General features: G+C 42.3%; 7 protein-coding genes and 1 long non-coding RNA gene across 9 annotated transcripts; 6 read left to right on the top strand and 2 right to left on the bottom strand.

The window, feature by feature from the left end:
• Positions 1-113: 113 nt before the first annotated feature.
• Positions 114-4,088, top strand: LOC6495186 (endoplasmic reticulum metallopeptidase 1). Of its 2 annotated transcripts, none has more exons than XM_001958858.4 (12): positions 114-208; positions 453-498; positions 681-1,321; positions 1,389-1,473; positions 1,525-1,639; positions 1,699-1,853; positions 1,911-2,288; positions 2,352-2,644; positions 2,700-2,769; positions 2,832-2,975; positions 3,035-3,520; positions 3,582-4,088. In XM_001958858.4, exons 2-12 carry the CDS (start codon positions 493-495, stop codon positions 3,741-3,743), a joined length of 2,535 nt encoding a protein of 844 aa, XP_001958894.2. In that variant the 5' UTR covers positions 114-208; positions 453-492; the 3' UTR covers positions 3,744-4,088. The 2 variants fall into 2 exon arrangements, with proteins under 2 accessions (XP_001958894.2, XP_032306195.1); XM_032450304.2 differs by having other exon boundaries at positions 152-197.
• LOC6495187 (endoplasmic reticulum metallopeptidase 1) lies at positions 3,907-7,279 on the top strand. Its single transcript, XM_001958857.4, has 9 exons — positions 3,907-4,022; positions 4,090-4,775; positions 4,833-4,917; positions 4,976-5,635; positions 5,695-5,990; positions 6,050-6,119; positions 6,178-6,324; positions 6,383-6,871; positions 6,929-7,279. The coding sequence occupies exons 1-9, from the start codon at positions 4,005-4,007 to the stop codon at positions 7,088-7,090; spliced, it is 2,613 nt and encodes an 870-aa protein (XP_001958893.1). The 5' UTR covers positions 3,907-4,004; the 3' UTR covers positions 7,091-7,279.
• A 130-nt stretch (positions 7,280-7,409) lies between these two features.
• Positions 7,410-11,560, top strand: LOC6495188 (endoplasmic reticulum metallopeptidase 1). The gene is made up of 11 exons (XM_001958856.4): positions 7,410-7,833; positions 7,901-8,598; positions 9,090-9,174; positions 9,236-9,356; positions 9,416-9,570; positions 9,630-10,013; positions 10,075-10,370; positions 10,436-10,505; positions 10,567-10,713; positions 10,781-11,272; positions 11,336-11,560. The coding sequence occupies exons 1-11, from the start codon at positions 7,813-7,815 to the stop codon at positions 11,495-11,497; spliced, it is 2,631 nt and encodes an 876-aa protein (XP_001958892.1). The 5' UTR covers positions 7,410-7,812; the 3' UTR covers positions 11,498-11,560.
• A 1,354-nt stretch (positions 11,561-12,914) lies between these two features.
• Positions 12,915-16,279, top strand: LOC6495189 (endoplasmic reticulum metallopeptidase 1). Its single transcript, XM_001958855.3, has 11 exons — positions 12,915-12,997; positions 13,071-13,762; positions 13,827-13,905; positions 13,966-14,089; positions 14,153-14,304; positions 14,367-14,744; positions 14,803-15,098; positions 15,162-15,231; positions 15,291-15,437; positions 15,503-15,994; positions 16,053-16,279. Exons 1-11 carry the CDS (start codon positions 12,977-12,979, stop codon positions 16,212-16,214), a joined length of 2,613 nt encoding a protein of 870 aa, XP_001958891.1. The 5' UTR covers positions 12,915-12,976; the 3' UTR covers positions 16,215-16,279.
• A 75-nt stretch (positions 16,280-16,354) lies between these two features.
• LOC6495190 (cytochrome b5 reductase 4) lies at positions 16,355-18,400 on the top strand. Its single transcript, XM_001958854.4, has 2 exons — positions 16,355-17,730; positions 17,788-18,400. Exons 1-2 carry the CDS (start codon positions 16,424-16,426, stop codon positions 18,083-18,085), a joined length of 1,605 nt encoding a protein of 534 aa, XP_001958890.1. The 5' UTR covers positions 16,355-16,423; the 3' UTR covers positions 18,086-18,400.
• Positions 18,102-22,209, bottom strand: LOC6495460 (succinate dehydrogenase [ubiquinone] flavoprotein subunit, mitochondrial). Its single transcript, XM_014907832.3, has 4 exons — positions 22,129-22,209; positions 21,920-22,018; positions 18,875-20,623; positions 18,102-18,815 (listed from the first exon to the last, which is right to left on the bottom strand). The coding sequence occupies exons 2-4, from the start codon at positions 21,974-21,976 to the stop codon at positions 18,636-18,638; spliced, it is 1,986 nt and encodes a 661-aa protein (XP_014763318.1). The 5' UTR covers positions 21,977-22,018; positions 22,129-22,209; the 3' UTR covers positions 18,102-18,635.
• A 28-nt stretch (positions 22,210-22,237) lies between these two features.
• LOC123257275 lies at positions 22,238-22,423 on the top strand. Its single transcript, XR_006507300.1, has 2 exons — positions 22,238-22,284; positions 22,368-22,423. It is a non-coding gene; the product is annotated as an uncharacterized LOC123257275 (long non-coding RNA).
• Positions 22,424-22,586: 163 nt separating this feature from the next.
• LOC6495459 (protein CTLA-2-beta) lies at positions 22,587-23,118 on the bottom strand. Its single transcript, XM_001958852.4, has 2 exons — positions 22,979-23,118; positions 22,587-22,919 (listed from the first exon to the last, which is right to left on the bottom strand). Exons 1-2 carry the CDS (start codon positions 23,015-23,017, stop codon positions 22,734-22,736), a joined length of 225 nt encoding a protein of 74 aa, XP_001958888.1. The 5' UTR covers positions 23,018-23,118; the 3' UTR covers positions 22,587-22,733.
• Position 23,119: the final 1 nt, after the last annotated feature.

Here is a 23,119-nt window from a genome sequence, read left to right as displayed (position 1 = left end):
TATAACTTAAATAAGATATATTTAAACATAAATGAAGGTTATAGTGATTTAAATTTCGCGCCCATTTTGGTATTAATTTAGTATACGGTAAAACTTGATTAAAGCATTTTGGTCACACCACTTTCGGCATGATCGCTTATTTGTCAATACAAGTTTAATGATATCAAGTACTAGATCGGATGTATCGATAAGAGCCTGTAAATTAAAAGTAATTTGAAAAGAGACTTAATTTAGTCACTAAATTATGTGTGAATTTCCCTTTAACAAACTAACACTAACACATTTTTTTTGATCGGCTAGAATCGGAGAATCGCATGTGCCTTGAACAATTTTATTTATATACATATAAAAATATACAAAACTTCACAATAAATTATTTGTTTTGTGCTAACAATTTTATAATTTACATACAATATAAATATTAGAAATTATATAAACATTTTCTTTTCCAGGAATTTTTGAGACTAAAGACTTGTCTTCAAACAAACAAAAATGCCTGTAAGTAAATACATATGTACATATGTATGTATTACATACATACACATCCACACATACATACATATGTACATACACATCCATTTACGGGGAAGTCCATTTTTCAAAAGAATCGTTACGTAAAAGAAGTGTTACCAAACAACTTGAATTAAAATACAAAAATAAATATTTATGTTTAATTTTAGAGTCATCGAGTGGATAATTCGAGAAGTCAATGGTATATAAGTAGCATCTTCCTTATTTTCTGGCTACTCCTATTTCAAGCGATAGTGGTGCCGTTGTTCAACAGTCTGCCCAATGCCAAGACCAAGGATGAGTCCTCCAAGGGAGTCTTTATCGCCCAAAGGGCTATGGAAAATCTATATAACCTGACCAATATCGGTCCCAAAGTAGTTGGCAGCTTCAACAATGAAAACAAGACGGTCCAGTATTTGCTTAACGAGTTGGCTTTGATCAAGGAGCAGGTTCTGGATGATTATTTCGATATCGAGATCGATCATCAGCAGGTCTCAGGTTCGTACATTCACTGGACCATGGTGAACATGTACCAGGGTGTCCAGAACCTGGTCGTTAAGCTCAGCCCAAAGAATTGCACCAGCGATGCATATCTCCTGGTCAACAGCCACTTTGACTCCAAGCCGACGAGTCCTTCCGCTGGAGGTGGAGGACAAATGATTGCCACTATCCTGGAAGTATTGAGAGTAATGTCCACCACACGAGAAATATTTCAGAATCCAATTGTTTTCCTACTAAACGGAGCCGAGGAAAATCCCATGCAGGGTTCCCACGGTTTTGTTACCCAGCACAAATGGGCCAAAAATTGCAAGTAAGGCACAGAAAAGATTCGAAAATACATATCTTCATATTCATATGACAATCTTCTTCCTTGCCAGAGCTTTTCTCAATCTAGACGGCTATGGTGGCGGAGGACGCGACCTTCTTTTTCAAAGTAGTCCCGATCAATCCTGGCTGGTGGAGGTGAGCATTAAATATCATTTTTAAATCAAAAGCAATAATACTTTTTTTTAGTATTACAAACATAATGTGAAACATCCGTTTGCCACAAACTTGGCTGAGGATATTTTAAAAGTTTATTCACCGGATACAGACTATAGTATTCTGACTAAATATGGAAATATGTCAGGTATTTTACTATTAATTCATACCTCTTTGAATATTCCTTTTAAAAAGTGTAATTTTTAGGTCTGAATTTGGCCCAGAGCATCAACAGTTTCGCCTACCAAACCAGGTTGGACAACTATAACATTATTCCATCTGATTCGGTCCAAAGCATTGGGGATAATGTTCTTAGCTTGGTACGCGCCCTTTCCAATTCCAAAGAGCTGCAGGACATTGAGGTAGGAACCGTAAGTCCAACCTTTGTTGAGAATTTGATTTTAATCTTTACTTGACAGGGGCATGCCGGTGGATCCCCTGTGTTCTTCGACTTCCTGGGTCTGGCCGTTGTCGAGTACTCCAATTATTCGCTTGTAAACTGGACCGTGGCCTTAGCTACCATATTCCTTATTGTGTTGTACCTATTCAAAATATCGCGCGTGTCTAATGTATCCACAAGTACCGTAATTGGATACTCCATCCCAGTTTTAATTCTACAGATTTTCGCCTTCTATCTTGGGTGGATACTGCCCATATGGGTGGCAAAAGTTTTTGATAATTGTGGTCGAAGCTTAACTTATTTCAGTTCCCCGTCGCTTATGTTCGGTTTATACGTGTGTCCCAGTCTTATTGGACTTTGTTTACCCTCAATTCTCTATATGCCGATGTGGCGGGGTGTAAGTAATTTTTAATTTTCCATCCTTTTAATTTATTAAATATATATATTTGTATTATTGCAGCAGCAACCGGTTTCCTATGCTCGAGTATTGCATCTTTTTGTACTGAACCAAGCGCTTATTCTGGCGATCCTGGCCATTTATTTCACCTGCGCGGGATATAGGAGTACTTATGTGATCATCTGGACTCTTATCCTTTTTGATCTTCAACTGATCATCAATTTGATCATCCCAGATGTCCAATACTCCTGGTCGGGAGCCCTGTTGCTCTTTCACAGTTTTTCATTTTTCTATGTGACCTATTTGCAATACACTCTGCTAAAGGTAGTAACTCCTATGATGGGACTACTGGGCAGGTAAGTTACGAAATTATAAGAAAATATTGGCAATAAAAGTGGCATCTCATTTCAGAAGCTACAATCCTGATTATTATATAGCAGTTATCAATGCAATGGGAACTATCCTGGCAATGGGCTTCGTGGTAGGAATTCCCGTGCCAAATTTTAGCATGTTGATTAAATTTGAAATTCTTTTACTGTTTAGATTCCATTGGTCAATATGTTCCGTCGTCCCTTCGCAGTTATAGTTTATTTTCTGGTGATTTTCCTCATTACCGTCATTTTGGCCCGCACACCTTTTGGTTTTCCGTATCGTCCAACAACAAACGTGGAACGAGTGCCTTACCTGGTGTGTACCTTAATGGATATGATCCTTAAACAAGCATTTATGAAACTTTTTGTTCTCAGCATATACGACGAACCTTTTTTAACTACAACGGCACAATTAGCAAGGACGATTCCGGGTATTTGTTCAACTTCCAGGATCGTCACGGACCCACTCCCTTGGAAAACACTGTGAACTTAACCGGGCTGGTTGGCATTTCAGCGGACTGCGAAAAGTACATGATGTGCGGGTATCCACTGTTCGATCACCACTGGGTGAATAGCCGCATGGATCTAATGTGGCTGCCCCGGGAGAAGCCCATCGAGCCTCCCAGGGTGCCCGAGGTGGAGCTTCTTAGCAAATTCGTCCAAGCAGACAATAAAACCATTCGGTACAATTTCAAGATAAATGTCACAGATCACACAAGTATTTTTATCCAACCGTACGAAAACGTAAATGTAAAAAATTGGACATTTCCGTTGAAGTACATCGAGCACCAATCTCCGTATCATATATACTTCTCATACGGCAACGACAATACTCCTCTTTCCTTTTTTATTGATTTCGCCGTGAGTTTATACATTATTAATATATTTAAGCAACGAATAACTAACATCCTTCCATTAACAGATAAGCAATAAGGACATTGAGGAGCCCCTGTTCGAAATGGGTGTATCAGGACACTTTATTGGCGATAAAGGAGACAAGATCAGCCAGGATTTTGGCAATTCCTTCCCCGACTTTGCCGCGATAATCGACTGGCCCACTTCATATCAACAATTTATTTTTTAAGCCAAAGAATTTCCGTTCATTTACTTTTTAAGAAGAAAAAACATCACCAATTCTTCGTTGAGACACTACTCCATACTTTTTTCGTTTGTACCTGTTCGGTTATATAATCAGCAAATCAAAAAACTTTATTGGACCGTTTATAGATGTGCCATAAACAGATAAGAAATCAAATTCCGAGGTTTTTTCGACTATAAAAGAAGTGACCAATTAATACTAACCATTTAGTCGGAGTCTAGAACTAGCGCGTGCAGTGATTTCGAAATGGGTGACAAGGAAAAAGTACTAATACTATTCGAATATCAAAATATTAAGAATTTCTAAATAAATGAAAACTATTAATTTCCAGTTGTTAGATGAGTTTTCAAGTGGCGATGAAAGTGCCTCCTCCAAAAGCATAAGGAAGCAGGGACGTAAGAGTCCTTGGTATTTCGGCATTGGCTTTCTTCTCTTCTGGCTGCTTCTGTTTCTGGCCGTGGTAATCCCATTTTTCCATCGAGTTCCCAATCCTAGGAGTATGGAGGACTCCACCAAGGGTGAATTCATCGCCCAAAGAGCCATGGACAATCTGTATAACCTGGTCAAGATCGGTCCCAAAGTAGTTGGTAGCTTCAACAATGAAAACAAGACGGTCCAGTATTTGCTTAACGAGTTGGCTTTGATCAAGGAGCAGGTTCTGGATGATTATTTCGATATCGAGATCGATCATCAGCAGGTCTCAGGTTCCTACATTCACTGGACCATGGTGAACATGTACCAGGGAGTCCAGAACCTGGTCATTAAGCTCAGCCCAAAGAACTGCACAAGCGATACGTACCTCCTGGTCAACAGCCACTTCGACTCCAAGCCAACGAGTCCGTCCGCTGGAGACGCTGGTCAAATGGTTTCAATTATCCTGGAAGTACTGAGAGTAATGTCGACGACTAAGCAATCCTTTCAACATCCAATTATCTTCCTGCTAAACGGAGCTGAGGAGAATCCTCTCCAGGCATCACATGGCTTTATTACCCAGCACAAGTGGGCCAAAAACTGCAAGTGAGTGAAGTCAAAATTTATAACGGGGTTGTGTATTATAACCTCATGTCTCCCCAGAGTTTTTCTAAATCTTGAAGGATGTGCTGGTGGCGGAAGAGAGCTGCTGTTTCAAACTGGACCCAATCACCCTTGGCTAGTGGAAGTAAGAATTGTTGGAATTGTTTTGAAATCTATTAGTTGTTATGCCAATTACGTTGCAGGCCTACAAACAGAATGCCCTACACCCGTTTGCCACAACGGTGGGTGAGGAGATCTTCCAAACAGGTTCCCTTCCATCAGACACGGACTTTGGAATCCTGGTCAAATATGGAAATCTCGTTGGCCTCGACATGGCCCAGAATATTAATGGGTTCACCTACCACACCAAGTACGATGGCTACGAGATAATTCCCGCCGATTCTGTCCAGAGTATGGGCGATAATGTTCTTAGTTTGGTTCGAGCTTTGTCGAATGCCACCGAATTGCGCGATACAGCAGCCTATGCCTCGGGTCGTTCGGTATTCTTCGATATACTGGGACTCTACATGGTCAGCTACTCAGAGGGGACTGGCATAATCCTTAATTATTCCGTGGCCCTAGCCACCATTATCCTAATCTTCGTATCTTTATGCAGAATGTCGGGGGTTTCCCGAGTATCCAACGGATATATTCTGTGCTGGTTTACACTGATCCTAGTAGTACAACTTGTATCCTTTGTTCTGGGCATGGGTTTGCCCATATTTATCGCTTATTATTTTGACAAATATGGTCTACCTATAACCTACTTCTCGACATCAGAACTCATGTTTGGTCTCTACGTGTGCCCCAGTCTTTTGGGACTATGTCTTCCCTCGTACATTTTTCTGAAGCTGCCAAGTAATGTAAGTAGAATCTATTTTTAAAACTAATAAGTTATAATAATATAATTTGTATCTTTCAGCGTAAAATTTCCTTTGGGCAACAACTGCAGTTAATTCTCCATTCTCAAGCTTTAATCCTGGCAGTTTTGGGTATTGGCTTGACTTTGTATGGCTTAAGGAGTATCTATGTGGTGACCTGGACTCTTGTTTTTTACGTCACACCTCTGATCCTTAATCTGATCACCTCACTTCATGATCGCAGCTTAGCGTGGATTGGTTTCCTATTAATTGGACAACTGGTTTCCTTTTTGTACAATACCTATTTGCAATATACCCTTGTCAAGACTATGATAGCCATGATGGGACGGTTTGGCAGGTAAACTAACCAACCTCTTAAAACTATTTTAAGTCTATTGTATCCATTGGTCCATTTAGGTCCACCAATCCGGATCTAATTATGTCAGGTATTAATGCTATGGGAACTGTGCTGGCAATGGGGTTCTTGGTAAGAATCATCTATTTCCAAGTCCTACAAACATGATAAACCCCAATTGTTTATTTAGATTCCCCTGGTCTATGTATTCCGTCGTCCTGGTATGATCTTAGTCACCCTCTTAGCCGTGACCGGTATTAGTATCTATGCCGCCACTTCCACTCATTTGGGTTTTCCATATCGCCCAAAAACTAACGTAGAAAGAGTTCCTTACCTAGTACGTATTACCTTCCTAGACACCCGAAGAACCACTTTTAATAAGTCCCATTTTCCAGCATGTTCGCAGAACTCTTTATGAATACGATGGCTCCATTAGCAAGGACGATTCCGGGTATTTGTTCAACTTCCAGGATCGTCGAGGACCCGCTCCCTTGCAGGGCACGTCAGTCAACTTAACCGGACTGGTTGGCATTTCAGAGGACTGTGGGAAGTACATGATGTGCGGGTATCCACTGTACGATCATCGCTGGGTGAAGAATCGTCTGAATGGAATGTGGCTCCCACGGGAACAGCTAATAGATCCCCCCAGAGTGCCCAAGGTGGAACTGCTGAGCAAAATCGTCCAGTCCGACAAGAAAACTATTCGCTACAAGTTCAAGATAAATGTCACAGACCACACAAGCATATTCATCCAGCCCTACGAGTACGTCAATATAACCAATTGGACTTTCCCGCTGGCCTACATCGACCAGCAAACTACCTACCATGTTTATTTCTCACATGGTAGGGACAGTACACCCTTGTCCTTCTTTATGGATTGCTATGTAAGTGGTCTATGTTATAAATATTGACAAACATTGATCTGAAACTTTATTTTACAGAAGAGCAATGGTGATTTCAATGTTCCGCTTTTCCAAATGGGTGTGTCCGGACACTTTATCGGCGACAAGGGAGACCAGATCAGCCAGGAGTTTGCCAAATCCTTCCCAGACTATGCCGTCTTGATTGAGTGGCCAACCTCGTACCAGCGATTCATTTACTAAACTAAAAGTTCCCCATTTATATGACCATATGCCTTCATTAAATTCAAATTATTGCCACAATAAAACAACTACTTCGTGCTGTAAAGCATACACCTCTGGAGATATGCCATCGCTTTCAAAAGTACCTGGATAGTGATGAAGTGACTAATGAATATGTCGAACCAAAATTTATGGCACATATATAGATTATGAAATAAAAATCAAAGTTCCATAAGTGTTACAAGATAAATATAGAACAATATTTATTTTTATCAATTCAATCATAATTATCATATCGAAAAGATATGAACTTTATTAGCATAAGTGTGTTTCACATTAAAAAACCATAAATAATGTTCTCGATAGTGCCACACGTGTGGGCTCATAAAAATTTATAATTTTAGACACTCCTTGGTAGATAAACGCCATGAATTCATAGACTTTTCTTATCGCCAAAGATTGATTAGAAATATGTATATCAAAATTTTGGCCAAAACATTATGGCCCTTTTTGTAATCGTGCCGATTAAATTGCTTTGGAGGGGTAGGTCGGTTCACGCCTAAATCATAATTTCGCTCGTAAAGCCCATAAACATGATTTACGATGAGAGTAGTTTAGATATAGATAATTTCAAAATTTTCCAGACTTTCAGGCCTCTCTTATAAAAGCACTTGATTAATTTTGTCCAAGACATTACCTCCCCGGCTTCCATTGGACAAGCACTTCAGGAAGCTGCCAGAAAAATGGGCGACAAGGAAAAGCTGGTAAGGATTTTGTAGCCAACAAGAAGTAGTTCTTAGTAACAAGGAATATTTGTTTTATTTTTTTTAGATTTTAGACGAACCCGTCGAAAAGGGAGTCCACTACTCTATCTCAAAGAAAAATGCTAAGCATCAAAAGGGATACTTCCAGCTGCCTTGGTACTTTGCCGGTGGCATTGTCCTGTTCTGGGCCCTGCTTTTCGTGTCGGTGGTGAAGCCCCTCTTCTACCGCCTGCCTGAGCCCCTGACTCTGGAGGATGCACCCAAAGGAGGCTTCATTGCCGAACGTGCCTACGCCAATCTGTACGAGTTCGGGGCCATCGGCACCAAGGTCGTGGGCAGTGACAACAATGAGATCAAGACAGTGGCGTTTCTTCTCAAGGAAATCAATCTGATCAAGGACAACTTAAACACAGATCTCTTCGAAATTGAAATTGATGTGCAAAGAGCCTATGGCGCTTATGTGAAGTGGAATCTGGTGAACATGTACCAGGGCATCCAGAACGTCGTCGTGAAACTAACACCCAAAGGTAGCAACAGCGAGAACTATGTCCTGGTGAATAGTCACTTTGATTCTCAGCCCACCAGTCCCTCCACTGGCGATGATGGTCACATGCTGGTCTCTTCAATGGAGGTCCTGCGAGTGATTTCCTCCGGCAACGAGACCACCCAACACACTATTATCTTTTTATTCAATGGATCCGAGGAGAATTCGTTGCAGGCCTCTCATGCCTTCATTGCCCATCACAAGTGGGCCAAAAACTGCAAGTAAGTTTGGGGTTTTCATATAATTAGACCGATTCTATACAGTGTCTATATTCTTCATAAGAATATCCTCCTAATCCGATATACATAAGTCCTTCTGTCTGTATTTCTCAGTCTCTCATTTTTAAAGCTATAGGCTTGAGGGCAGAATGGCTCTCTGCTATACAGAGAGCTATATCTTAGCCATATCTTGGCCAATACTTATCCGATTCTTAAGCGTTAATCGTTTTGTGGATCGATTCTCCACAAATCTGCATCAAAATCTGAAAACAAAATTTTTTTTAGATTTTTTCATACATTTTCTAAAGACTCTAAGGGCCTTCAAAATTTTTATCATCCCCAAGGATAGTAGCCATTTGTACCCGATTCATGATATCAATCTTCTTATAAGGATTGGCAAAATATATTCCAGGGTATATTAGTTTTCGCCCGATATTAGTTTTCTATTCTTGTTTTTAAATATTTATGAATTAACAAATCTTATTTATTTTAAGGGCTCTGATTAATCTGGATGCTGGTGGCAGTGGCGGTCGGGAAATTGTGTTCCAGACAGGACCCAACAATCCCTGGCTAGTTGATGTACGACTCCTTTTCTTTAAATGTTTCCCTTTTAATATAGTTATTGTATTTTTTTTAACAGTTGTACCAGAAGAATGCCAAGCATTATTTCTCCACTGTCATGGCTGAGGAAATTTTTCAAGCTGGCTTAGTTCCTTCCTATACGGATTTTGCTATTTTTGTGGAATTTGGAAACATTATTGGTAAGAATACCAAAATGATTTTAAAGCCATTACTTTTATTAAAATGCTTCATTTTAAAGGTCTGGATGTCGGCCAGGTAATCAATGGCTTTGTTTACCACACAAAATACGACAGTATTGATGTGATACCCCGAGGTGCTCTCCAGAACACCGGAGACAATCTTCTCAGTTTGGTTCGAGCTCTTTCGAATGCCCCTGAAATGGTGAATATGGAGGTAAGTTAATACAAAGATAATATGGTCCATGATATCCAATAACCTCTTCGTTAAAACAGTCAAACGAATCTGGTAATATGGTGTTCTTCGATGTCCTCGGATTGTATTTAATCAAGTACTCGGAGGAGACAGGAGTAAAGCTCAACTATGCCGTGGCTGCTGCTACCATTATCCTCGTCTATGTGTCCTTGCTGCGAACGGCCTCTGTGTCCAAAGAGTCCAATGAGAAGATCTTTGGCTGGTTCATTCTGGTTCAAGTCCTCCAGGTTATTGCCTTCGTCCTGGCTGTAGCCTTGCCCTTTTTGATGGCCTATGGTCTGGACAAGTATGGTTACTCCCTCAGCTACTTCACAACCACTTCCCTCTTGGTCGGCCTGTATGTGTGTCCGAGTCTCATAGGTCTGGCTCTGCCCAGTTATATTTACCTCAAGTTCCAAACTTATGTAAGTTATACCTTAGTCTGTTATTTGTATTTTAAAAACTTATTTTCTGAACCTCTTTCAGGATAAAATCTCCTATGCCCAACATGTCCAGTTTGCTCTCCATGGTCATGGCATTGTCCTGGCCCTTCTTATAGTTGCTTTGACCTACTACGGCGTACGAACCACTTACATTCTTACCTGGACACTCATCTTTTACGTCGTTCCTTTGGCCCTCAACCTGCTGAGCACTTTGCACGATCGCGGCTTGTCCTGGACTGGAGTCCTGAAAACCTTCCAGTTGGCTCCTTTCCTGTACAACAGCTATCTTTGCTTCACATTTATTATCATTTTCATTCCAATGATGGGTCGGTATGGAGTGTAAGTTTTATTTTATTTTTAAACTATTAATCAAGGATAATTCTTTACAAAAATTCTGTTTATAGAGATACTAATCCTGACTATTATATTGGTGCCTTGACTGCCTTTGGTGCCATATTCTCAATGGGTTTTCTGGTAAGAATTTATTAGAGAGGCTTTTATGGAAGAAAGCAAACAATATCTTTTCTATTTTTAGATTTTATTAATCCATGCCTCTCGCCGATCTGGCCTGGTGCTTCTTGGACTCTTGGCCGTGGCTGCTGCCTCCGTTTATGTGGCCAGTTCCACCGACATTGGATTCCCCTACCGTCCCAAGACTAATGTCCAGCGAATTCCCTACTTGGTTAGTTTATCCTTGATATTAACTAATTAATCAATTAAATATAACATTTTTTAAATTCAATTTTTAGCAAGTTCGTCGCATTTTCTACGAATACGATGGCACTGTGATCAAGGACGAGTCCGGCTACTATTTCAACTTCCAGGACCGTCGTGGCTACCAACCTCTGTTGGATGCTGGCGTCGACCTGACTGGCTTGGTTGGCACGGAGGAAGATTGTAAAAAGTACATGTACTGTGGACAACCACAATACGATCACCGTTGGGTCGAGTCCATGTTGGTCAACATGTGGTTGCCGCGAAAGAATCAAGTTTACACTCCGGCGGAACCCACCTTGGAAGTGCTCAACCGGACTGTATCGTCGGATGGAAAAACACTCCGTTTGGAATTTAAACTAAACTGCACGGATCACACCAGCATCTTTATTCAGCCCGAGGGGGATGCCACTATCAGTGACTGGTCCTTCCTGAAGGACTACATCACCTCACAAACTCCTCCATATCACATTTACTTCTCGTATGGAATCGATAAGTCACCTCTGGATTTCTACATCGAAGTTAAGGTAGGCGATATTTAAAATTTATTTAAATTACTTGGAAGTTAATTTAAATTTATTTATTTACAGAAAACGGATGGCGACTTTAATGTTCCAGTTGTTAGAGTGGGAATTTCCGAGCAGTTCATGGACAGTGAGGGCGACGAGGAGGCCCAAGAGTTTGCCAAAAAGTTTCCTGATTTTGGAGTGATTATCCAGTGGCCAGCTATTTATAAGAGATATATTTATTAAGATTTCATTTGAAATATATATGTTATGTGGACATATCCTAGCAAAATAAAACCCCAAAAACTTAACTTTGCCTTGAACTGACTTCTTTCCTCTAGGTAGATTATGGCTAAACAAAAGACCTGGCTATCAAAACGAATTTGAAATTGCAATAAAAACCATGACTTCATCATGAACTTTGCATAGCTTAAGACTTAAGCATTTGAATTACCCCCATCGCACCATTTTTAATTGATTTTTAATTGGGTTTTATAAAATTCTGAAATTGTCAAAGATAGGGTACTATCTGGCGTTTGTTTCTATGACTTTGACATGGCTTAATAATCCACTTTAATTTATTTTTAATTAAATTAACCCTCGCTTTACAGTCTTTAAAATTATATTGTAAAATGCTTGTTAGTTTGATGAAAAGTTGGGAGAGGTCTTTCACATACTGACTAATCAGAACCGAGTTAATAGCTTTTTAAAATCGAAAAGTTGTGGTGGGTCTGGATCATAAAAATCGTCTCTTATCGCCAAAGATATGAGACTACTTGACACTATAAAGTTCAAATAAACGAGGGTGGAGTTTACTTATCCAAAAAACTAATGCTTTTTGAAGACAGAATACCTATTAGTCTTGAAACCACCTTCGCTTTTATGGCATTACTTGTACAAAAGTGCGTAATCTAAATTATGCAAAAGTCTGTACGTTAGAAACAAGCCGATTAATTATTAATTATCATGATATCAAGGGGTTTTTCTTTTATGTATATTTCAAGATAATATATGTATGAAGGACGCTGCATCAGTGCACCTTGTATTATTGAAGTCTATAAAATATACACACGTATATTTGTATAATCGAAATGATTTGGGGAATATTCGTTATCGCAATATCATTGGTAACAATCATTAAGTTGCGGTGGGTCTGGAATCATAAAGATTTTCTATCGCCAATGAAAGTCGATGAGAAATCAAACTCTCGAGAATAAGATCGATTATGTTAAAGTGTAATAAACGAAATTTTGCCGCCAGAGTTGATCAGTTTTACTTTTATAATTTTTTGATGAGTTGAGATAATATAAGAGTGATATCACAAAGGATTCAAAGTACTTACCCAGGATGTTTTCTTTTAAATTAAAAGGCTAATCTTGAGCCTCCATAGGCTATATATCATATTTTCTTCTCTCAAGAACTGTCTAGAAACTTTATAAACATTTCAAGCTAAAGTCCTCAGACGGTTCTAGTTGACACGTGTCGTTCTGAAAGCTACTTAGTTTCTATACTTTAGCACACCTTGTTATGTTTATGGATCATATTGGCCAATAAATCATTATCTAAATTGCTAAACGCACGCCCAATAATCACATTTTAATTGATTCACTAAAAGTTTATTGAGATTCGCCAATTTTTGGGTATATAAAAGCTATAGCAACTCAACGCCGATCAGTCCACAAATTGTAGAGGTCTCGAACTGTGCTATAGTCACTGATCAGGACCATGACTGACAAGGAGCAACTTGTAAGGATTTTAGCAGAGAAACAACAAAGAGGTTAATAATAAAATTAATAATTTGACTTTATCTGACTTTTAGATAACTGCCGATTCGCTGGAATCTGCTCATGTTAAGAAGAAGCTAGGGATCACCAAGCTTATTCCAAGGCTACCTTGGTTTGTGGCTGGTGGTTATGTCGTGTTCTGGATCATGCTCTTCCTGGGCGTGGTAATACCCCTCTTCTACCATTTACCAGAGGGCAAGACCCTCGAGGATGCCGGCCCAGGAAATAAGGCTTTCATCGCCGAACGGGCTCAGGAGGACCTCAGAGTATTTGCCTCAATTGGCACTAAGGTGCTAAGCAGTGATAACAATGAAATCAAAACCCATAATTTTATTCTAAACCGATTGGAAACTATTTTGGGAAACGTGAATGACGAAATTGTCACCATGGAGATAAGCGCCCAAACTGTCAGCGGTACGTTTATTCGCAACACCCAGCTACATTTGTACGAGAACGTTCAGAATATCGTGGTGAAGGTAACTCCCACGGGAAACACAAACGACAAGTGGATTCTATTCAACACCCACTCGGATTCAAAACCCACAAGTCCTTCGGCTGGCGATGCCGGATTCATGGTCGTGATCGGAATGGAGGTATTGCGATTAATTACAACCCAAGATTTCAAACTAAAGACCACAATTGTCTTTGTGTTCAACGGAGCCGAGGAGAATACGCTGCTGGGATCTCATGGCTTTATCACCCAACACCCGTGGGCGGAAAATTGCACGTAAGATCTAGAATTTCTATTTAAACTATGTATTATACATAATATTAATTTTATATTTTGTTAGGGTCCTTGTAAATATGGATGCTGCCGGTAGTGGTAGTAAAGAAATTCTTTTTCAATCAAAAGATCCAAGGCTTGCTAAGGTGAGTCAACCTATTAAATATATATAATATATAATAATATATAAAATATATAATATCCAGTTGTACAAGAAATACGTCCGCCATCCGTTCGCCACTGCCATCGCCGAGGAAATTTACAAGTCAGGCATAGTGCCCTCAGATACGGATTGGTCCATTTACACCACCGTCAAAAACACTCTAGTTGGTAAGATAATTAATATTTAATATTTCGAGATTTTCTTACAAATATTTTTATTATGTTAACCAGGTTATGATATTGGACAGTGCATTAATGGCTTTGTATACCACACAAAGTACGATCGATATGACATTATTCCCCTGGGTTCTATTCAAAATACTGGTGACAATGCGTTGTCTTTAATTGTTGGTCTGGCCACTGAGGATTGGACGGAAACTACTGTAAGTATTACATTAATTTGAACAATTTTAGAAAGGAAGTTTTAACCATCTTGCCTTTAAAGGAGACTGGAACCGCTGTATTCTTTGACTTCTTGGGTCTGTTCATGATCTCCTACACGAACACCGTGGCCGTAAAACTTAACTACGCTGTGGCTGCTGTGACCATTGTTCTGGTGTATCTATCCCTGCTGCGGATTGCATCAGTGGCCAAAGTCACCTCCGAACACGTGATCACTTGGTTCGTCCTGATCCTTGTGGTGCAGGTGATTGCCTTCGTCCTTGGCGTGGGTCTTCCCATAGTTGTGGCTTACGTTTTCGACAAGTACGGACTCACTCTCTCGTACTACAGCACTCCGATCCTATCCCTGGGTCTCTATGTCTGCCCCTCCCTTGTGGGATTGGCCTTGCCCAGCTGCATTTACCTCAAGCTGCAAAAGAATGTAAGTATCCTGGTCAAAAGAAGGAGAATATCTCAAGATCTAAGTGTGTATTTAACAGGAGAACCTCACTTACGTCCAACAACTCCAAATGGCTCTCCATGGTCACGCCGTTGTCCTGTCACTCCTGTGTGTAGCCCTCAACTATTATGGACTCCGAACCACCTATGTCTTCACCTGGACACTGATCTTCTACGCCATTCCCTTGGCCCTCAACCTGCTGAGCACTTTGCATGATCGCGGCTGGTCGTGGACCTTTGTCCTGAAGGTCTTCCAAGTGATTCCTTTCATGTACAACAGCTACATCTTCTATGTTTTGATTGTTATCCTCACACCAATGATGGGACGCTTTGGACAGTAAGTTCAATATCTACCTTTTTTTAGAGAGATATTTTAGTTTAACTTATTTGAATTTTTTAGGAACACCAACCCCGATCTTTTTATTTCGGCCTTGGCTGCTCTGGGTACTGTTCTATCCATGGGTTTCTTGGTAAGATTAGTTGCTACATTTTTATCCAGTTCCTTTAACATTTTATTTAATATTTACAGATTCTTCTTATCAATATGTCTCGTCGCTCTGGTATTATTTTGGTGGCTTTGGTGGCCGTCAGTGCTGCTACTATTTACGTGGCCAGTTCCACGGAGATTGGCTTCCCCTACCGACCCAAGACTAATGTGCAACGTCTTGCTTCTTTGGTAAGTAAATAAAAATTATATCCATTGTTGTAACAGGCAACTGACTGACTGTCCATCTTATACAGCAAGTGAACCGTGTGCTCTACGAGTTCGATGGCACAGTCAGCAGGAACGAGTCCGGATACCTGATCAGCTTGCAGGATCGCCGTGGCAGTAGTCCTCTCACAGAAGCCGGCGTGGATCTCAGCAATATGAGAAGTTTGACCGCCGACTGCAACGCATGGCCCGTCTGCGCACAGCCGATTCCTGATTGGCGCTACTTGAAAGCGTACCAGAACCTGACTTGGATCGAACGAAAAACCCCGATACAAACCCCGATTCCCACTCCTCCGCTGACGCTTTTAAACCGAACCATTTTGGATGATGGCAAAACCCTGCAGCTAGTGATGAGATGCAACTTTACCGATCATTCCACTCTGGTCATTCAGCCCCTGACAGATGTGACCATTACCAAGTGGTCACTGTTGGACAGCTTCAGGGCCGTCACTCCGCCGTACATCGTTTTCTACTCATACGGATTAAAGAAAGAATTCATTGACATCATAATTGAGTTAACGGTAAGAAAATATTGTATATTCCTAAGTTGTTTATATTTTAATCATTTTTTGATTCCAGAAACCTGATTACGATTTCGAGATGCCCTCGACAATTGTAGGAATTGGACGGCAGTTCATGAATGCTACCGGAGATGCAGAGGCGCAAGCATTTTACGATTCGATGCCCAGTTTCACGGCAGTTGTCCAATGGCTGGCGGATTATCACCAATATATTTTCTAATTTTTCTTCCCTACATTTCGACGGTAAATTCTAATACCAAAAATAAACCACTTTTAAAATTTAAATACCTATTTCTTTTTACCGCCAACTTGTTTTGGTATTTTGAACTAGTTGGATTATGGAACCAGTTCATATTTAAAACAGCTGATTCTTGGAACCTCTTTTCGTTTTGTTTATATTGATGGTTTAGTAAAAATATATATCCCGCCATGTCCGATTCATCACTAAAGCCACCAACTAGCAATGCACCACTGCGACCGCCGCAGGTAAAAGCACTCGCCTCCTCTGGCGGACTCCAGTTACCTCAGACAGCGCAACAGAAGCTAAATTCAAGCGCCTCCTCCTCTGCATCTGGATCCGCCACCGGAAATCCCCGCAACAAGTGCGCCCTGAAGCCGGGCTACTCGCTAATGAACTGGATTCGGTTGTGCAATTCGGGAGCCGATCTCTCTGGCACCGGTGGACGTGTTGTACCCGTAACTAAGAACGAGTTGGCGCTCCACAACAAGGTCACCGATGGCTGGATGGCTATTCGCGGTCGGGTGTTCAATGTCACCCGGTACATGGACTTTCATCCTGGTGGCGTGGATGAGCTTATGCGTGGTGTTGGTCGGGATGCCACCAAGCTATTCGACGAAGTGCACGCCTGGGTCAACTATCCACAGCTGCTGGGAAAATGCTACATAGGGCCACTGAAGGAGAATCCCGTGAAAGTCTCCAAGGATACTGCCGATTTTCCTTTGCCAGCTCCAATCTCAAAACCTGCAGAGATTGTTCCCCGCTTCGATTGGATTCAGAAGAGTAGCGAGCTAACCCTAATCTTCTACACAAGGAGTTTCGCCAATCCAGGATTGTTGCTGAGGAGAAGAAACACCAAAGAGCTGGTGGTTCGAGTCCTGGTGGAGCATAAATGGCATGTTTTTGACTTTCAGCTGAAAGACAAGGTGGAGTGGCTTCCTAAAACCGTGAAAATTGGCGCGGAAACGGGCAAAATAGAGATAGTTTTGGGGAAGGAAGAGTCAGCTCCATGGACCAACTATGGCAGTCACACATCCAGTAAGCTGGATTCCCCAACTCTCGAGGAAGAATCCTATGAATATGAAGTCACTCGGACTAAAGAATTCAACGACGATTCCTTCGAACTAAGCCTTCAAAGCAATCAGCGGGAGGTGCTGATGGTCCCTCCAGTGGGATACCATGTATCTCTGGAGGCCCCTTTAGATGGAGGAGTAGTACAAAGAAGCTATACACCGGTGGAAAGTTCGCTTCTTGGCCTGGAAGCAAACCCGCCTGAAGGCTTGCACTTTTTAGTCAAACGATACCCGAATGGTCCCATGTCCAGTCACCTGCACCAGCTGTCAGTGGGCTCCCGTGTCCAGCTCACTCCTCCCCGTGGTGGCTTCCTGCTGTCCGAATTAACTGGCCATCGAAACATTCTACTCTTGGCAGCTGGGAGTGGGTTAACGCCCATCCTAAGCCTCCTTCAGCCAATTCTAAAACGGAATACGAATCGCATGTGAGTTTTTGTTAAAATTTTAATGAATTTTTAACTAAACGAGTAATGATCTTCTAGAGAAAGCCTGCTGTTGTTCTATTTCAACAAAACCAAGGAGGACATTTGGTTGAAAGAGAAACTTGAAGAGCTCCATTCCCAGGACGAGCGATTCAGCTGCACCCACTTTCTCTCCCAGGCCGAAGACCAACCGCAACGAATTACCACCGAGCTCTTGGCTCCCCTGTTCCAGGAGAAGCAGCCCGACCGATGTACTTATGTGGCGATATGTGGACCAAGTAGCTTTAACACAGCTGCAGAGGACATCCTAACCGAGCTGAAGGTGAAACCCAACCAGATCCATGTATTCCGCGGCTAACAAGAGGAATCAACTATTTTTTATGCAATCTTCTTCAGTTTTATTTACTCTACAAGCAAATGTTTTCGACTTTTGTTATTTTTTATTGTTTTTTTTTTACATGTTTTTTCGTTTTTAATAATTTAATAAGTTTAACAAATACTAGAAAATTGTTGGATTTGTTTTCGTTTACTTGTTAACAGACTCCATCGTCAAACAGACAAATCGCCTCAACGCTCACACACATTTTTCGCTTATTTAAGTGTAATTAATGGACAACCGATAAGTAGTAGCCAAGTGGAGGGCAGCATACAAAAAGTAAAATAAATAGAAACAGCTGAATAGGATATATAAAGTATATATGTATATAGGATGTTAATAGCTGGTTTAAATATTTGCGCCAGGAACTGATCTTGCTGCACCAGTGGCGAGATGAAAAATTTGACTGGTTGTGGGTTTGGGGTGTTAGGTGTCCCTAAAAATCAATTAAGTAGACATCCGTGAGTGTGATTTGTAGTGGTGGACTCTGTATTTGAATGAATGCGGATGTTCTGCATATCCAGGTCTAGTCTTAATAGGAGCGGATTGCCGGCGGCACCGTTGTAACCTCCTTGTCCAACGTGGAGTCGATGACAGGTCTATAGTCCAACGAGATGTCGCCGTTGTCGTTGCAGACCCAGGATAGTGTGTGCTTGCGCCAATGCTGGTCCATGGGTTTCTGTGTCTGGCCCTCAATTGGTTTGCTGTAATCCTGTAATGGGAATTTTATAATTTAATAATAGTTTAAAGTTAAATATTTTCCCAACTTACATATTCGTCCTCGCGTGTCTTGAAGTCCTCACGGGCGTGAGCACCACGCGACTCCTTACGCGCCTCAGCAGCCACAATAGTCATTTGGGCATTGGCCAGCAAGTTCTGCAGCTCCAGAGTTTCCACCAGATCCGAGTTCCAGATAGGCGACTTGTCCACGACCTTGATGTCCTTGAATTGCTTGTAGATTTCCTGCATCTTGTTGACACCGTCCTTCAGGATGGGACCGTCGCGGAACACAGCAGCATGATGCTGCATGGTCTTCTGCATCTTCAGGCGCAGATCGGCGGTGGTGATGGAGCCATTGGCGTTGCGCAGCTTGTCCAAGTTGGCCACAGAGGCCTCGCCGGCGTTGTCCTTGAGCGTGGGCGCCGGAACGCCCGGTTTGTTCTCCTCGGCAATGGTCTTGGCGCAAGCACGTCCGAACACCACCAGATCCAGCAGAGAGTTGGCTCCCAAACGATTGGCACCATGCACCGAGCTGGAAGCGGACTCACCAGCAGCATACAGTCCCGGCACGATCACATCCTTGCCGTCCTTGTCGATGGTGATGACCTGGCCGCGATAGTTGGTCGGAATACCACCCATGTTGTAGTGCACGGTTGGCAGGACAGGAATAGGCTCGCGGGTCACGTCCACGCCGGCAAAGATCATCGCAGTCTCGGAGATTCCAGGCAGACGCTCGGCCAGCTGCTTGGGAGGCAGATGGTGCAACTGCAAGAACACGTGATCCTTCTCGGGTCCAACGCCACGTCCCTCCATGATCTCAATGGTCATGGAACGGGAGACGACGTCACGGGAGGCAAGATCCTTAGCCACCGGGGCATAGCGCTCCATGAAGCGCTCGCCATTACCGTTGATGAGGTAGCCACCCTCTCCACGGCAGCCCTCAGTGATGAGACATCCGGCACCGTAGATTCCAGTGGGATGGAACTGAACGAACTCCAGATCCTGGGAGGGCAATCCCTGGCGGGCCACCATGGCGGTACCGTCGCCAGTACAGGTATGCGCCGAGGTGCACGAGAAGAAGGCACGTCCGTAACCACCAGTGGCAACGACAGTGTTCTTGGCACGGAATCGGTGGAGCGAACCATCCTCCAGATTAAGAGCCAGCACACCGCGGCACTCGCCCTCCTCGAAGATCAGATCCAGGGCGAAGTACTCCACAAAGTAGTTGCAGTCGTAGCTGAGGGACTGACCGTAGAGGGTGTGCAGCAGGGAGTGACCGGTACGATCGGCCACCGCACAGCATCGATGGGCCTGGCCGCCCTTGCCGAACTTCAAGCTCTGGCCGCCGAACGCACGCTGGTATATCTTGCCGTCCTGGGTGCGGGAGAAGGGCATGCCGTAGTTCTCCAGTTCGATGACAGCCTTGGGCGCCTCCCGTGTCATGTAGTGTATAGCGTCCTGATCGCCCAACCAGTCAGATCCCTTAACCGTGTCGTACATATGCCACTTCCAGTCATCCTCCTCCATGTTTCCCAGCGCAGCATTGATGCCGCCCTGGGCGGCGATAGTGTGCGATCTGGTGGGAAACAGCTTGGTGATCACCGCCGTTCGGAATCCCTCGGCCACCAGGCCGAAGGCAGCCCTCAGTCCAGCTCCACCAGCACCTACAACAATGGCATCATACGCATGGTCCACCACGGGGTACTGTTTCGAAATCTTGTCGGGATTGGCGGCCGTAGCCTGCTGACGGCCATGTGTGATGTGGTAGCTGCGCTGCGCTCCGATGCCAGCAGCGCGTTGCTGTGAGAGAAATAGAAGGTAAATAGAAATTAGTAGTAGTTAGATGTGATTATCTTAATGGCCCACCCGTTGCTGGGTTTTAATCGAGATAGGTCGCTCTGTGTGGACAATTTAGTGACTAATATATATAGTATATAGTCACTAGAGAGCCTGGCTTGCCAATAAAGTCATCAAAATAGTTGATTTTGTTTGTCATGCCGCCATAATTCGCAAGTATTTGTGACAAAAATTACGTAAAGCTGGCTGGGAAGGCGGGTTTTTAAGACGTTTTTAGCCACAAAAGATAGTGATAATTTATAAAGAGAATATTGGAGAAGAATAAGTGTTTTATGTAATTTACAAATGAAGGATAAAGATGACATATTTGGTTATTAATTCTCCTGCTATTTAAGCTATCTGGAGAAGCTCATGGCGCTTATCTTATCAGCAAATGCCAAAGGGAACTAAACACAATACCATTTAGTCATCCCCCTTAGTTAACCCAAGAGCTTAGTTAGAACAACTAAAAGAGAGAGGAGAACAGATGACGTAGACACTGAGAAGAAGACCAGAAGACAAGCGCTAGACAAGAGCGACTTGCAGAAGCTTCTCCATCAAGAGATAAGACTCCTTATGTAATAAACAAATTAAATAATTGTAGACTCTCTCTCAAACAAAAGGGGCAAAGGAAGGGGGAGTGGTCAGCTCAATTGTATAATCAGCTGTTAGTTGTTAGCTGGCCGACGTGCCTCCCTATCTGCCTCTCCCCACCGTGTCTCTCTCTCTCCCTGGCGCGGCCAGTGCCTCCAAAGTGCTCCACCGCTTGAGCGGAACTTGTTGCGCTTATCAAGGCGTGTCTCTGGGCTCAAAAGCCGCCCTCCACTTAAATGCAATTGCAATTAATGATCTTGAATTTGTGGCACGCACATCGAGTGGCACGAATCCACCGCGGGTGGATTGACAGCGGGGGCGGGAGCGGGGACGAGGCATCAGCACATAACATAACCTCTTCTGTCGCAGGCGCACCAACTTTTTTTTTTGCCTCCAATTCTCTAAAAGCACAGGAGCAAGGCATTACGGTGTTATTAACTCTCTCGCCAGGCACACGTCAAATAGGAGCCATCAAAAGTCACCTGGCCAACACGGCCTGAGCCAATTACATAACACGAGTGCAGGCGTCTGTTTTGGCCAATTTCTGGGGTATTTTGTTTTTCCCAAATAAGTTCAAACTAGCTGCTCCTCTGCCGGTTGTATAATCACCAATCGAACGATTAGAGGACATGATGTGGAGGCAATGTTTTTCCCGGCTGTACCTACCATGGAGGCGACTGCATTTTTGGCCAAAATCGATGGCACACGCATGATTCCGGACATTGTGACTGACGGCTAGGGTTGGCGGTGTTTCTGCTGCGGTTTCTGCAAGAAATGATGAGGATTTTTGTTACGCGTATATTTATAAAAGGGGTGAGTGTATAAAACAATAACTATTTGTGTCGGTGTCTATGTGATCGAAAGGAAAAGTTTACAATTTTTCAAATGTTGTCTGTGAACGGCCGCTCGTCGGTCTGCGGTTCAGCTCATGAGCGGAGCGGTGTGTAAAAGAAACCAGAACTAGTTCACCAGATCAGGTGGGACAAAAAAGCTAAGATTTTATTTGAAAAACCGAAATTTTCAACTATAAGGTATAAAAAATAAACTAAACTATTTCAGACTTTATTTTTAGTGTAAACAATTCATATCACCATACAATTTCTTTTTTAAATAGTTATCAAAAAAGCACACCCAAGTGCGTATAAAAAACTGCACAACCATACTGCTTTCAAGACATTTCTGTATGGAAAAAATAATGAAAAAGTAAAAAAAGAGAATTGGCAAATGGGAATAAACGATCCTTGTATATTGAGGGTTAATGGAACTGGAAAACGGTTCACTGAACCTGAACTGTTTACCTTGAAGGTGTGCCCAGATTAAACAAAGACTACAATCACTTTCTTATCCCAATCAGCTGATTTATTGTTTATTTTTGTGGGTGGGTACAAAAAATAATGTTTTTAAATGCATATTTATAATTAAAATAAGAGAGATTAGTTTGACTTTAAAAAATACATAGAGATTCTCTGGATGAGATTGCTTATTTTCCACAGCGTTGACCGAATTCCTCAGGGGTGAGATCAGCCAAATGGTTGATTCCCATTTTAAATGTCACTTCTCCTTTTTCGAATCTACGATTGTGTTCCTCGATTTTGGCTTTAGCTTTTTCGTATAATCCACGGCGATTAATGTCCTCCTCAGCCTCATAAGACTTGTTGAACTTCGCCTGCAAACAAAATTGCGTCTTAGGGCAAAATGCAAACAGAATTATCTTAATTCGCAAACCTTATACTCGGCCCACTCCTCATCAGTTACAAAAGACATGTTGGCAGCTAAGTTTCCAGAAAATGACTAAATTTTATTTCAATACTGAAGGTTTTATCACTGATTTTGTACGGCCTGAGTCACAAAATAATAAATGAAACA

The sequence above is a fragment of the Drosophila ananassae genome, chromosome 3L, assembly GCF_017639315.1.
Source record: "Drosophila ananassae strain 14024-0371.13 chromosome 3L, ASM1763931v2, whole genome shotgun sequence".
Taxonomy (NCBI): Eukaryota; Metazoa; Arthropoda; class Insecta; order Diptera; family Drosophilidae; genus Drosophila; species Drosophila ananassae.
This window is presented reverse-complemented; position numbering and strand designations above follow the sequence as displayed.